The sequence below is a fragment of the Notolepis coatsorum genome, assembly GCF_963971535.1.
Source record: "Notolepis coatsorum genome assembly, chromosome: 2".
NCBI lineage: Eukaryota > Metazoa > Chordata > Actinopteri > Aulopiformes > Paralepididae > Notolepis > Notolepis coatsorum.
The window spans coordinates 17,057,890-17,072,809 of NC_140166.1; the positions used below are offsets into that span (position 1 = coordinate 17,057,890).

At 42.6% G+C, this 14,920-nt stretch overlaps 1 protein-coding gene across 5 annotated transcripts in view; it reads left to right on the top strand.

The window, feature by feature from the left end:
- Window positions 1-14,920, top strand: part of LOC311248924 (far upstream element-binding protein 3-like) — a 157,898-nt gene that overhangs the window by 18,271 nt on the left and 124,707 nt on the right. For all 5 annotated transcript variants that reach the window (XM_084338162.1, XM_084338161.1, XM_084338159.1 and 2 more), the window contains exon 2: window positions 8,336-8,447. In XM_084338162.1, the coding sequence (XP_084194288.1) occupies window positions 8,336-8,447 (112 nt within the window). The remainder of the gene's footprint in view (window positions 1-8,335; window positions 8,448-14,920) is intronic.

Below are 14,920 nucleotides of genomic sequence, written 5' to 3' on the forward strand. Positions count from 1 at the left end.
TACTTAGAGCCATATGAAATCCGCGTTCACGGAATCGCGGACGGAATCGCGGAATTGACCAATAAAAATGGAATCAACTGCAAAACGTGGAATATTGCAGAATTTGGCCTAATCTGGACTGAAATTCCGTTTTTGGGTGGAACGCTTGGTGCACACGCGACCGGGGAGGCGGACGCTAGAGCGGGTTACACACAACACAGGCAGTCTCCCAAGCGTCTCGCTGCTTCGGTGTTTACATCTTCTGGCCGCCTCAGACCTACTCCTATCCAAGCTCCGGGAGGGTCATCAAAGAGAAGTCGCCTATTCTCAGTCCTTGCCCCACAATGGTGGAATGAACTACCCACCCCAGTTAGGACAGCCGAAACACGTCCAATCTTTCGCCGTCGACTAAAGACTCACTTCTTCAACCATTATCTGAATAAAAAAAAAAAAAAAAAAAAAAAATATCTAACCCTAACTAACCATACTGTCATGCACTTGTCCTAATAAACTAACCTACACTGTAGCACTCAACACTTTTATGAACATTGTTACTCAGCTGATAGAGTTGTGCTCTTCCTGATGGCTTGTTGTACAGAACTTGTAAGTCGCTTTGGATAAAAGCGTCAGCTAAATGACTAAATGTAAATGTAAATGTAAGAAGCTAATAAATTCCCCAAATAAGCCCTCAATTCAGAGCAGAGCAGTATCCTAATGACTTTTAGGCCCCTGGCGATAAGGTGTTTTGCTAATTCTGTCAACGTTCCGTGGACTGGAGCCACAAAAACACTTGCGACACTGTTGTGATTAGGACATGATCGCTTCTTGCTAAATCTAGTGCACCCATCCATTTGTTTAATGCAAACGAGTCATTATACACTGCCCTTTATAATCGAAATAAACTTAAATAGCTATGAAACGTTTTACAGTACATGGGACTATAGATGGAAATGATAGCTTCTTGCTAAATCTGGTGCAATCCATTTGTTTAATGCAAACGATTGTCATTATACACTGTCCTTTATAAACGAAATAAACCAAACTAAAGGTGCCTAAATTATGCATTACTATATTTCATCACAATAAAATAGATATAGCTAGGCTACTGACATTGTGATAATGTCAGTAGTAGCTAGCTGTATCTATTGTTTACACTTGAAATGTGTATTTTTATTTTGTCACAATGTAACTGTATTTCTGAGTTGCAGCACTTAAAAACATTAAATGGACTGTTATATCATATTCAATTGTAGACATTTATTCATTCCCACTTATTAGACACTATTTCTGATGGTAAAATGAGCATAAAAAGCAAAATACAGAATTCTGAAATATTAAAACGGAAAAAACGGAATTTGGGAAAAAATAAAATGGAATTTGGAAAATAATAAAACGGATTTCATATGGCTCTATACCTACTCGACTCCACTCTACTCTACCTTTTCGGTTTTCCATTGCCAAAATTTTGCGGATGGTACCTGGCTGGTACCGGGTAGGTACCGGGTACTTTTTTTAGTACCTGCTCTGTCGAGGTTCCAAGCGGGTAGAACAGGGACTAAAAAGTGACATGAAACACTGATTGGTCAGAAGAGAGAATCGGGCACAGAAACTCAATGGAAAACAACCAAAGTACTAGCTACCAAAAGTGAGTAGAGTTGAGTTGAGTAGGTACCATGCAGTGGAAAAGCGGCATAAGTGGTGTAGTGTATCTTGTAGACCAGGCCCATTGCAAGTTGCTGTACTCTGTCGTCTACTCTAAGCCATCCTAGGTTGTCAAAATGGGCAGAGATGAGGTGGGTTTTAGGAGTAAGGTGAAGCAGTAGTCTTAGTTTAGTTAACATTAGCAGCTAATGTTAGTTTAGGCTTTTACCATGACTTGGGCAGACAGTGATGGTAAGGATACAAAGCATGTTAAGACGCATTGGACCTGTTGCTTGTGTGGCTGTTGGTGGAGTGACACTGGCTCACACACACACACCCACACACACACACACAGCAGAGAGGAGTCGTCACAGGGCTGAAGAGCTAGATATCATAGCTTAAAACATTTAAGGTCCGCACCAATTGCGCTTCATTGGAATTCAGATTTCTTTCTACCTGGGTCGATCACAATCTACCTTGGCAGACCACCAAGTACAGCCTATGTATGTGAAACACTGGACCTATATGCAGGGGGTGGAGTCATTGAACTGTCAGCTTGTAGGATGTAATCTTTATTTGCACATGTGCTCCTAAATAACTTTTCCAGTTCGCACACATCTATCTTTAGTCGCAAATGAAGCGCTTACACTATCGAGCCCTGCATGATGTAATGTAAAAAAAAAAATCATATCATATCAAAGGGGACATGCATTGCTATTCCTTGCACTATTTGGGCAACTTTACACAATTCCTGTGAGTCTATGGAAGACATCTGTAAGTAATTATTTCCAAAAAATGCATTGTTTTATATTTCTAATGAAGTACTCAAAAGCATCATTTTTCACCCTCAGGATTTCAGGCTGTTATTGGATGGGCTCCGCCCATAAATGCTTTGACAGTCACCCACACAGCGTGATACATACGAGAGAGAGAGAGAGAGAGAGGGAGGGAGAGAGAGGAGAGATGCGTCCCCGACACACACGCAGTCAAGTTTGTGTGTAAATGCTCCGACGAGAGAGAGAGAGGAGAGATGTGTCCCGACACACGCAGTCAAGTTCGTGTGTAAATTAGAGCTGGGCATAGATTACATTTTTTAATCTAGATTAATCTACCTGCAATCCTGGAATTAATCTAGATTAAAATGGCTCAAAAAAAAAAAAAAAAAGTCTGCCGAAGGCATTCAAAATATGTGTTCTACCCAAATAATGACCAGAAGTAAGTCCTTACTTTTTCTTTCCTCCTTACTTTTCTCAGGCCAGGTGGCCCATTACACCATGAGCCCATCTCCCTTTTCCAAAATACATTACAGACTGTTTGAAAAAGCTGTTTTGCTATGATAATTGGTAATGAAATATCAAAATAATGTTCAATAAGATGTACTTGTGTTTAATAAATTGTTTTATTCAGAAGTTAACACACATAAATAATATTACCAGTACAGAGCAGTACAGTATCTATCACACTCTCAGGAGCAAAACGGAAAGAAGCATTTCAAACGTGAACTATGTGACATCAGACATGGCTTGACTCAATCAGTCCAATCTCTATTTCTCCTTCTTCCACCAGTCACTCAGGCAGACCAGCTTGTTTACATTGGCTGGTGACAAACTAGCTCTCCTCTTCTGCACAATATGGCCTGATAAAGAGAACAGTCTCTCGCAGACTGGCTACTCTCACACACACTGCTGCAGAAGCAGGTTTCTCAACAAATTAAATGTCCCGGGCCCCATTACAGTCAGAAATGTGGGAACTACTTTGTCCTCTTCAATTCCATTAGCTATAATGAAGTAATCAAAACGCTCAGTGTAACAGTTCCATAACTCCACATTGTCATCAAACGGTCCAATATTTCCAATAACCCAAGCCATTTCTGTTGTAAACACTCACGATAGTCCAGTCGATCCTTCCTTTAGTGTGTAAAGTGGATTTCCTCTTCTTGTAGATGTTTCCAAGTTCCGGGCCACGACGTGAGCTAACATGCTAACTCGCTAAGCTAACATGGTAAACAAAGGTCCAGAGGGACTTCTCTTGCATTGCGCAGATTCAGACGTCCTCATCGCCGAATTGTGTTATATCCTGAGGTCTTCTTAACCTCACCTGTATAACAATGATTACCGGACCATTACTTTAGTTTGACACATTATTCAGACTACAGCTCATGTACATACGTGCAATCACTTCCGGGTACCACAGCACTACGGCAAGTATTTAAGGACAATACATCACACTCCCAGACCCAACTTTGAGAATTAGATTAACGGCGTCAATTATATTATCGTGCAATACTAGTCTCGCGTTAACGCAGCACGTTAACGCCGTTAACGGCCCAGCTCTAGTGTAAATGCTCCGACGAGGGAGAGAGATGGCGCACACACATTTTTACACACACTTCTGCACGGTCCCGCCGGTCCCTCTCTCTCTCCCGCTTGCTCGCTCTCTGCCTCTGTCAAAACCCGTTTGAGGAAGTTTCAGGTTACACTATGTGCTACAACCATAGAGGGGACGTCACTGCAGATCAGCTACTTGCTACGTCGCATTGCGAGTAAAATCAGAACAGCTTAGTTGAGTGAGGGAAGATCTCGTGAACTCGAGACTAGACTGATGAGTCAATATGATAATTAACGACACAGACCACATTAGGGCTGGGCGATAAAACGATAACGATAACTATCGCAATAAATTATTTCCTCGAAATAAACATGAAACGTGGTCGGCTGGTCGCAAAGTTTCGATATATCGATTTTCCAAGCTTGGCTTTGTTCAGCCTCGGCTCAGCACACTCACTAACAACAACCAGCGTTACGTGATGACGTACTTACGCACAACAGCTAACAACCAATCAGTGAAGGAGATGGCCGAGACCCGGAAGGAGGTAGGACTCACTCAACAACAAGGCTTGCTAGGCTAATTAGCTTGCACTGCGTTGTTTTATATATTTACGTGCCGAGTATGTGTGTGTTTTGAATTCTGAGGCCACGTTTATGGTAGTGTGGGATATACAGTGGACGCCGTTTCAATATATTGTGGCGGAACAGAGTATTTTAGTGTCATATTTAGCACATTGTCATGAGATACTCCGCTTAGAACCAACAGGCTGGCTAGGATAACTAGCTTGCACGGCACTGTTTTATATATTTACGTGCCGAGTATGTGTGTGTTTTGAATTCTGAGGCCACGTTTATGGTAGTGTGGGATATACAGTGGACGTCGTTTCAATATATTGTGGCGGAAGAGAGTATTTTAGTGTCATATTTATTGTCATGAGATACTCCGCTTGTCGGCTAACGTGCGCAGACTGATGACGACATCAACTCGACTTGAGACATTCGCAGCAGCATAAGAAGTTAATTAAACTTGACGGACATTATATCGACGATAATTATCGATATCGAATTATATGAAAATTATTTTATAATTTTATCGCGATAACGTTTTTGGTCATATCGCCCAGCCCTAGACCACATTGATATAATCCCCAATTGCTAGGAAGCAATGCTAAACACTGGAAAATGCCATTTATAATGCATGGTAGGGCTGGGCGATATGACGATATTGATGATGATTATATTATATAAATATCGGGTACAGTTCATTAACGATACACTTTTTTAACGTATCGTGGATATCGTGATGTTTTGCCCAATAGGATTGTGTCGCGTCAATCTGGTCCACACCCGTTCAAACTTTTGAACAACGCCGCCCCCACACACACTACTGCATCAAAGTTACTACTTATTATTAACAAAGGCATTCGTTTTGTGGCATTAATGTTATATAGTTACTAGGCTTGGGCGGTATTACGGTATACCAGGGTATTTAGAAATCCCGACGGTATTGAAAATCAATACCGTCCGTCACCGTCAAAATCACAGATGCGCTTCAGCTTCTATTACAGTGAAATGGAGTTTTGAGTGTAGTGCACACACGCGCCAGCAGAGGGCGAGACCAGGCGTCCTCACTAGTGGAGCGAGTGGGTCACAACGGTGTTCACGTTTTACGGTAATGTTGCGACAGTGCTGTGAAAATACCGTAAAGCGTTGTGACGAGAGTTGGTGTGTGTTGTTGTGGTCAATGTGGTGCACTGGTGGAGCAAGCAAATAGTCCGTCTCTTATTATATGTTAACTAAAGAGTACAAGGTTTACACAACAGCCCCCACCCGCCTTTTTATTGTATTTGTACCGTCCTGTACTATCCGCTGTCGGCTGTTTATCTCTCTCTGTGAGCTACTGAGCTTGATTAACTAGCGTTAGCTCACGTTAACTAGCGTTAGCTCTGCGGCTAATCTTAGATTACCCTGAACTAAATCAATGACTAGGTTATAAAGCATTCAAGTAGTTTTCACTGCACATAGAAGTAGCCAAACAACGGGAGCATTTCGGGAGCATATGACCAAAACCCAGGCAATTTCGAGCCCTTAACGAATCAAATAGTCTGCCATGGCTAGGCTAGATGCTAACGCAGTAACACTAACGGTGCAGGCTTTTCACTACCATTCTGGGAGCTGACGATGATTTGTTTACTTGGTAACACGGGTTGCCCCCCCCCCCCCCCCCCCCGCTGATTAAAATGAAAGTCATACCGTCAAATACCGTACACCCGGGTATTATGTCACAAAGGTATAACTGTGTGAAAAAAAGGATACCGCCCAAGCCTAATAGTTACACGTTCAATAACATCAGCGTATTTACCCAAACATAGCAACGTCCGATGACGACATAAATAGCAAGCATTACTGTTCATATCTCAGCCTGTGCTGAGTTGTGCGTGCCCATTCTGCGGTCTGTTAATAAAGTTTTCAATCAGACAGATGTATGGAAAGGCTTTTATTATAACATTCGTTGCAGTAAAATCATTATGCCTCGTTGTCATGCTGCGGTGCGCTGGTAATCACTCGTCGGCCGCGGTGAGCTGCTGTTGTTGTCGTTGAGCTGAGCTCTCGTTAAAATCAATGGAGGACTTTCAGGAAACGCATAGCACTTGCCGATTGGTGCTAAGAACAGCAGGGCGGGTGCAAGCGGTGTGACGTAATTGGCAGACTCGACTGTCAATCAAAATTATTCTGTTTCCGGCTGAATGATTCAATGAATGAAAACGTTATTAACGATTGCAGAATGGGTACTGTTACAAAGGATCAGATTAAACCGAATATATATATTTATTGATTGATATATATTGCATAATATTTGTATATCGTTTGATATCCCTTGTATATTCCTTGTACATATACACGGAATATCCCTTTAGCCTAGTACAGACCATAATATTTCATTCTCCTATTGGACAGCGGTCCACAGGCGCCAAGGCCATGCCTCCAAAGTCAGGTTCAAAGTCACCGCCGTGGACATGCCTGGACATGAATGGTATTGCGCAAGGATATGAGACAGGAATAAAGCTGGTACTAGTTTATTCATCTAAGCGTATAAATACGGCGCAGGTGAATACAGAAGTATGTTACCCAATAAGTTGAAGCCTCACCCACGATACTACGTGCGGTGAAGTATGGCCTGTTTGGCCCCAAATAGAGCATTGAGACCGCGTGCGAATTAATAACTGAAGTGTCAGAGTTTGGCGCTATACCGTCGAGTGCGACATATTCTATTAAGTCAGTAATAGTCTAATTGTGTATAGTGTATCGTGCGGCTAAAGTTCTACAGTGACCAGCATCACCAACGTTTTCCTCGTATCAGCTAGAGTGCTTATCCAGGCTGGGCTGCTTTCATGGCGCTTTCACCCGAGGAGCCCTAGACGAGGACCCTGTGGACATGTACACTGGATTATCTACCCGACGACTGCATAGCCCTTTACGGCTGGATTATATTTGCTTTTGGTCCTGTGATTAATGGAGCGGAGAATCGCCGACGCCCACAAGTGTGTGGGATTTACCCTGTGAGGAGCCACGTCGAGTCTGCCCCTCAGAAGCCTGAGGCAGGCTAGCTTTCTTCCCTGTGGAGCTACAGGCTACGGAGAACAGCTGTATTCGTCTGTGGATCAAGATCTTATTGCACCGTCTCCCGTACTCGGAGTCTCCTTATCATCGTTGACCCAGACTCTGTTGCCGACAGATCCTCTACCCTTGCTGGCTTACAACCGGGGGGACCCTTCCGGTATCTCCCGCTATATATTACTAGTGTACCATAGATATAATTCCCTAAGATTCAGGTTGTATAATTACCTCCTGCGTAACCAGAGAATGGACATTCGTTATTGATTTGCCTACGCACATTCCTTTGCCTTATAAGCGCATTCAAAGTGAAATAGAGAAGTATATTATGTACCTTTTGCTGCAATAAATACTTAATTACAACTTTGTGTGGAACCGATTTCATTGTGGGAAGTGTTCATCATTATATATATCATGTACTGTATGGCCAGTAATTAAAGTGCATAAGACGGTAGTGGTTTAATGATACCATACTTATCAATACAGTCAGGGAATTGTACCCCTCAGTTACAGGTACAATACAGTACAGCTCAATACAACAACAGTGGACTGGAGGATGAAGACCAGAAAAAGACTTTCGGCTTTTTTACACAAGGGTCCTACATTTTCAATTCATCAAAACATTTAGAGACATACAAATATACAGTAGTTTCATAAAATGCTATTTATTCATTGATTGGACAATCAAAAACACAAAATGGACTACAATTAATTGAATTGCAAGACATGTGATCTACTGACGTGTGTGATCCTATGTTCTGTTTCTCTGGTAGATGGCTGCTAAGATGGGCAGTGAAACCATGGCGCATCTCAACAGCTCGCCGGTGGGCATCGACCCCTCGCTCTACTACTCTGGACAAAAAAGACCTGGAGAGGATGGAGGAGGTAAGATAGAAGGAGGAGGAGATGGAAGGGGATACAGGGGGTGGTGGGAGATGAGAGGAGGAGATATGGTAGAGGACAGGAGGTGAGAGTAGAGGAGGGAATATGGGAAGGGAGAGGAAGAGGTGAGATGGTCAGAGAGCAGAGGAGGTGATATGGGAGAGGACAGCAGGTGGAATGGGAGGAGAAAGGAGGTGGTAGGGGGGAGGAGGTGAGATGAAGGGAGGGAGAGGAGATGGGAGGGAGGAGGAGGTGATATATGAAGGGAGGGAGAGGAGATGGGAGATCGGATGGAGAGAAGGTGATAAGGGAGAGGAAAGGAGATGTAGGGAAGGACGCTAGTACCTAGGGATGTCTGGATTAATCAGTTTCACTATAACCTGGGTTAGAAAACATGATGGTTTCCAAACATAAGAATTTGAGAAGCTACTGTATTCAGCCTCATGTTCAACTTTGGCCTTTGAAAACTCCTCACGAGTAATTTTGGTTGTGTGTGCGTTGAAAACTCAGCTCACCAATCACTTTATATAATGGTCTGAGTACCAGAGAGAAGACGTGCTGTGAACCATCCCAGCCTTATATGTGCAGAAAACGGTTACAAACCTGTGGCCCAAAACAGTGACGGCAGTTCACATCAGAGCAGTTCTCTGTGCGGGTTTACTTTCGTTTTCATCCTCACTCACTAACGGGGCTCTACAGTGCGAGCATTTCACTCATTTGCCCCTAAAAATAGATTTGTGCGAACCGGAAAAATTATTTAGTGTACGAGTAATAGTTTTGCGTAGTGGCCGTGTCAATGCGCAATTGTCATTTCATAATGGACACAGAGCAGCGCGGACCAGCTCTGTAACAACTCATCTTGCAAGTCACATGTTACAAGGGAATGGGGAATGTTGGTTCATCCCTCCACCCCCACAGTGGTGTGTTCAGTTGGTACGTCCCAGCAGGGACCAGGATGTAAGCTATATGATGCCCATGTTATTGTTTGCAATACAGAGACACAGTTGACACACGCTCTAGTCTACTGTCTTGTTATTTCACACAAACATCACGCTGTTTCTATGTGCAATGAAAACTCTGCGAGCAACGGATCCAATGGTCTAATAAAGCATTACATCACGCGCAGGAGTGGGTTGTGAGAATTAGACCATGCCTAGGGGTGGTCGTTAGACCCCCCTAGGCATGGTCTAATTCTCACAACCCACGACTGCACGTGGTGTAATGGCTTTTATACAACTGGCGCATTCATCCAACCTTATTGCTATACAATAAACACACATTAATTGAAGATTTATTGAGAACCATCCGCACAAAAAGTAGTTCCCAAAAAAAAGAGAAGTTGCCTCCATGTGGAAGCAGCTCGGAAGTGCATCCAACTGTTCTCAGTAAGACATCCAACAAACTAAGACATCTAACTGTCTCTCAACTAAGACATCCAACAAATGCATTTAGTATAATACACATTGCGAGCCTCCCAGGAATTACCCTAGACCGCTCTAAAACCATACTTATATTCACTACGGTATCAAACGGGAATGTATGGATCCACATATTGAACTATAGACACTCAATGTCAAATGGGCCATAGTATTGTATCCATAGCTATAATATAGAATATACCGTACTTTTCGCACTATAAGCCGCACCTGACTATAAGCCGCAGCAGCTAAATTGAATGATGTGTACATATATAAGCCGCACTGGACTATAAGCCGCATGTGTTTTTTTTTTTTTTTTTTTTATCTTTTTCCCCCTCCATTTTCCTCTGATTTTTTTCTCCCATCCAAATGTTAGTCGTATGCCAATTCCCAGTCCCTTCCTGGTCGCTGCGCACTTACCCCCCACAGTCAGATAATCTGGGAGAGTGGAGGCTACCACGTGCTTCCTCCGACACACGTCCAGCCAATCACCGCTTCTTTTCACCTGGCGGCGCGGATTCTCATCGAGAGGGCGTAGCGTGTGGGAGGACCACACTATCCCCCTCAAGTCCTATCCGCGCTTAGCAGGCGCCCCGACCGAACTGTAGGAGTCGCTGTTTACAACGACCCGGACCCACCCCGCCAGCTTCTCCCACCCTCTAATACAGCCAATTGTATTAGTGCAGACGGCCAGCCAAGCTGGTGACAACCCCGGAGCTGTGAGCTGGATTCGAACAGGCGAATCCAGCTCACAGCTCCGGGGTTGGTGACGAACGCAATCTCCGCTCGGCCACCTAACCGCCTAAGCCGCATGTGTTTTAATGTTGAATTACCATATGTAAAGAGTGGAGCCTGCGGCTTAATTTGACTCAACACGGGAAACCTCACCCGGCCTGGACACGGAAAGGATTGATAGATTGATTGCTCTTTCTCGATTCTGTGGGTGGTGGTGCATGTTCTTATATTGAGCTTTAAGTTCCCACCTCTACAGAGAATGACTCCCACCTCTACAGAGAATGACTCCCACCTCTACAGAGAATGACTCCCATTGGGACACAATACTGTCGGACAAATAACCAGAATTAACTCATTTACAAGTTGTATTAAGTAAATAAGGGAACAGATAAATAACATTTCAATGCAGTAAAAAAAGCAATATTTCGATTTTCGGGTTTTGTCCACATATAAGCCGCACCGTTATATAAGCCGCAGGGTCGAAAAATGGGGGAAAAAGCCGCGGCTTATAGTCCGAAAAGTACGGTAGTTATAGCCCTGCAAACACCGCCACGTATTCCTATACTTTAGAACGCTGGCCTTTTAACCACACATCACACATACCCCCCTGGCGCTGTTTGAGTTAAAAACAATAGATTGTTTTTAGGGATGTTCGATATTGGCTTTTTTACCGATATCCGATATACCGATATTGTCCAACTCTTAATTTCCGATACCGATATCAACCGATACCGATATATGCAGGGTCCCCCCCCCCCCCCAAAACTGAATAATTTCAGGTAATTAACATTACATATCTCTTGTCGTGGAATTAACACAACATTATGCATACTTTTTACAATAAATAAAATAAGAATGTGTTCTTACTTGCTTGCCTGTGTTAAATAAATGTTAAATAAATGTAAAAAAAAATATATATATTTTTTTCTTTTTTTGAAAACAGATACCGATCATTTCCGATATTACATTTGAATGCCAATATCGGCCGATAATATCGGACATCCCTAATTGTTTTTAATTTAAATGTCTGGAAGAGCTAAAAAATTTAAATGTCAAGATATTTTCGTTGCCTTTTTTGAGTTGATCTAAATGTTACTGATTATGTTAAATGGGCATATAATATCATCTCATATCGATCGCAGGCACCTGAATCGTATCGTGACTAGGGATGCCCCCCGGACCCCGGTTCTAAACGGGAACTGGTACTAAATTAGAAAAAAACTTGAGTATTGATAAGCTCCGACGTTATCGGTACTGCTATCTAGGGGTGGACGGTATAAACGGTATACGGTATAAACGGTATTAATTTGCTCTACGGTATGGATTTTGACTATACCTTGTAACCGGTAGAGCAGCTCTAAAATAGCAATGACGTCATGTAACCACAGCGCGACTATTTCAATCGCAATTGCCCCTAAAAATAGATAGAATTAGTCATAGATAATGGATATGTGCAAACTGGAAAAAGTTATTTAGGAGGCTTCGCGCAGTGGGCGTGTCAACACGCAATTGTCATTTCATAATAAACACATATCACCGCGGCGCACAGCAAGTTTCAATTTCAGTTCCTGGCATTTTTAACCAGTGGAGAAAGGTAAGATATTTCCCTATCGTTTTTCATATATGAATTATTCTACGTTAATAAAACATACCTGGTGATCAACTACAGTTTGCTGTAAACATTATGATATGTGTGTAGTGTTATGATAACGACGGCAGCAGCGGGAGCCGGGAGGACGGCGTGCAGCAGTGGATTTGCGAATAGCATGCAGCTGCAGAGCCGCAGAGCCAGGGGCTCTTTCAGGTCTGGTCACAGGCCCGTCAAACAGCGCCCCCCCACCCAACGGCTGAATTGCCAATGGCTGAAATGAATGACCTGAAAGAGCCCCTGGCTCTGCGGCTCTGCAGCTCTGCAGCTACATATGCTTCTAGCAAAATCCAGCCCCGCTGTTTGCAATGGGAGCAGGAGTCTCGACTCGGGACTTATTTTATATGGAATATAATGACTTTATACGCAAAAGTAGCCTAGTTTTAAGTTAAAATATTATAAATCTACATGCCTTGAGGATGTCACTCTTTATATAGCCTGCCTATCAGGCAAAAAAAATTATTCTAACCGAAACACTGATACCGTGATATATACCGTTACCGTCTATGCTTCAAATTATACCGTGATATAAATTTTAGACCATACCGTCCACCCCTACTGCTATCGATACTCTAGAAATTATTATTACTATGAGTTTTTTTTCGAGGAATTTAAACGTTGCAAACTATCTCTCCTCTCTCTGTCTCTGCACGAGAAGCGAGCCGCAGTGAGCCATTATTACTCGCACAACTTCTTTTGCCATTGCTATGTCTACTATACATTGGTTTCTTGTTCGAATGCATTTATTTCTATAGACCAGTGGTGCCCAACCAGTCGGCCGTGATCGACCGGTAGATCAATGACATGCAATGTTAGCTGCTAACTAGTAATACATAGGCTGGAAAACGCTCAAAGCGGACTCCACGACACCAGTTCCATTCGTGAGAAAAGGGGGTGGGTTTTATTGACGAGGCTTGACAACAGAGGTTCAAATATAACTTCATATTTATTGGTTATTTGTTTCTTTATATCAGCATCCAGTTTCCACCACCGTGTGTTAAAACTCTTCCTGTGTTGACGTTAGAGCGTGACATCATCGCCTACGGCAAGCTTACACGCTCAAAACGCAAACCGTAAACGGAACCCGGAGCGCACCAAGACACACAGCCTCTACTAATAACATGGAGTATTGAACCGTGTTTTAACAGCTGGGTATTGGGCGGGACATTCTGATTTAAGAACTTTCTAAATAAAATTTAAAGTCCCAAAATAGTTAATTTATCTGACTGCTTGTATTAATTGATAAAAAAGTAGCCATGTGCAGGAATAGTTATATAAAGGAATAATAAAGCAATGTCGATTCTGTTCTTAACACTTTGGCTGCCAGGAGCCGTGTTAAAGCGTCATTCCCGGCCATGCTCAAGTTGCCGATGATGCTTTACAGCGTCTTTAATATCAATATTTCAAAAATCTGGAATCTGATTCATATTTCCCCTCCGCTGGCCTGAGATCCACCAGGAGGACCCACTGAGCTCTCTGGCGGTTCAGGAGCGCCATCTGGTGGCCGATCGGCGCAATCGCTTAACAGGAAGCGCAGTAGAGGTTTTGCTGGACGGCCGTATTGCTTCCGGGCACTCGGTACATGTCCCGGGACTCTGGCTCGTCACGCTACATAGCGATCGATTGCCAATAACTCGATAAACAACATGATTTGGACGTATATACCATTATACAAGCTGGAGATGGACCGGGTAAATCGCCATCCCATAATGATAAAATTTCTACTCTACGATCATCGCCCAACGGCGCGCGGAGACTGGGGTGAGTTTTAGCGTGTAACGTTACCGTCTTCGATACTAACTGCTATTATCAACATTTGACCCACATTAGATGATTGGTATAACGCTGCCCACGGAATTATAAACGCCCCCACGCCCATCCGGTCAACATCAGATGACGTGTAGTAACTTCTAGAAGTACGTCTAGTTGGAATTTTTTATATCGCGCTGATTGCCATCAAACTGTATTTCATCATCAATATAATGCATTTGGGGCTATATATCACGTTCTGGAGAAAGCTGCAGAAAGAGATGAAAACATACTTATACATTAGACCATACTTTACTATGAATATGTGAATGAAAAAGTTTAACGTTGCTACACAATGAACAATACATATAGGACTTTGAATGGGCCCTAATAATGGCAATGTAGCAATAGAATTTAAAAAGTTATAGCCCTGCAAAGAAGGGGACTTTCTCTATAGACAAATAGAGCCGGCAACCTACGGTTGATAATGAATTTAACCCATGGCAGCCAAAGTGTTAATATTATTATTTTTGCTAAATAAAAAGTATCGATAAAGTACCGAACTGCTAAGCAGTATCGATAAGAGTAGTAGTATCGATAAAATCCTAACGATACCCATCCCTAATCGTGACAGACTTTGTGATATCTGCAAATATCGTATCGTTGTCCAAATAATCTATATCGTATCGTGATGAAACTGGAGATTCCCACCCCTAAGCTATAGTATATAGCTCAGCAGCTGTAACAGAATAGTTTTATAATTTTATTATTTACGTTTCAATAGCGTTTAAATTATAATGAATTAAAGAATTGTATAAAGAATTTTCCATCTTCTGTCATCTAATAATATATTCCATTACCTTTCCTATCTATCTGTATCGAAGTCAAAATGTTGGTATCGTGACAACACTACAAGATACAAAAGC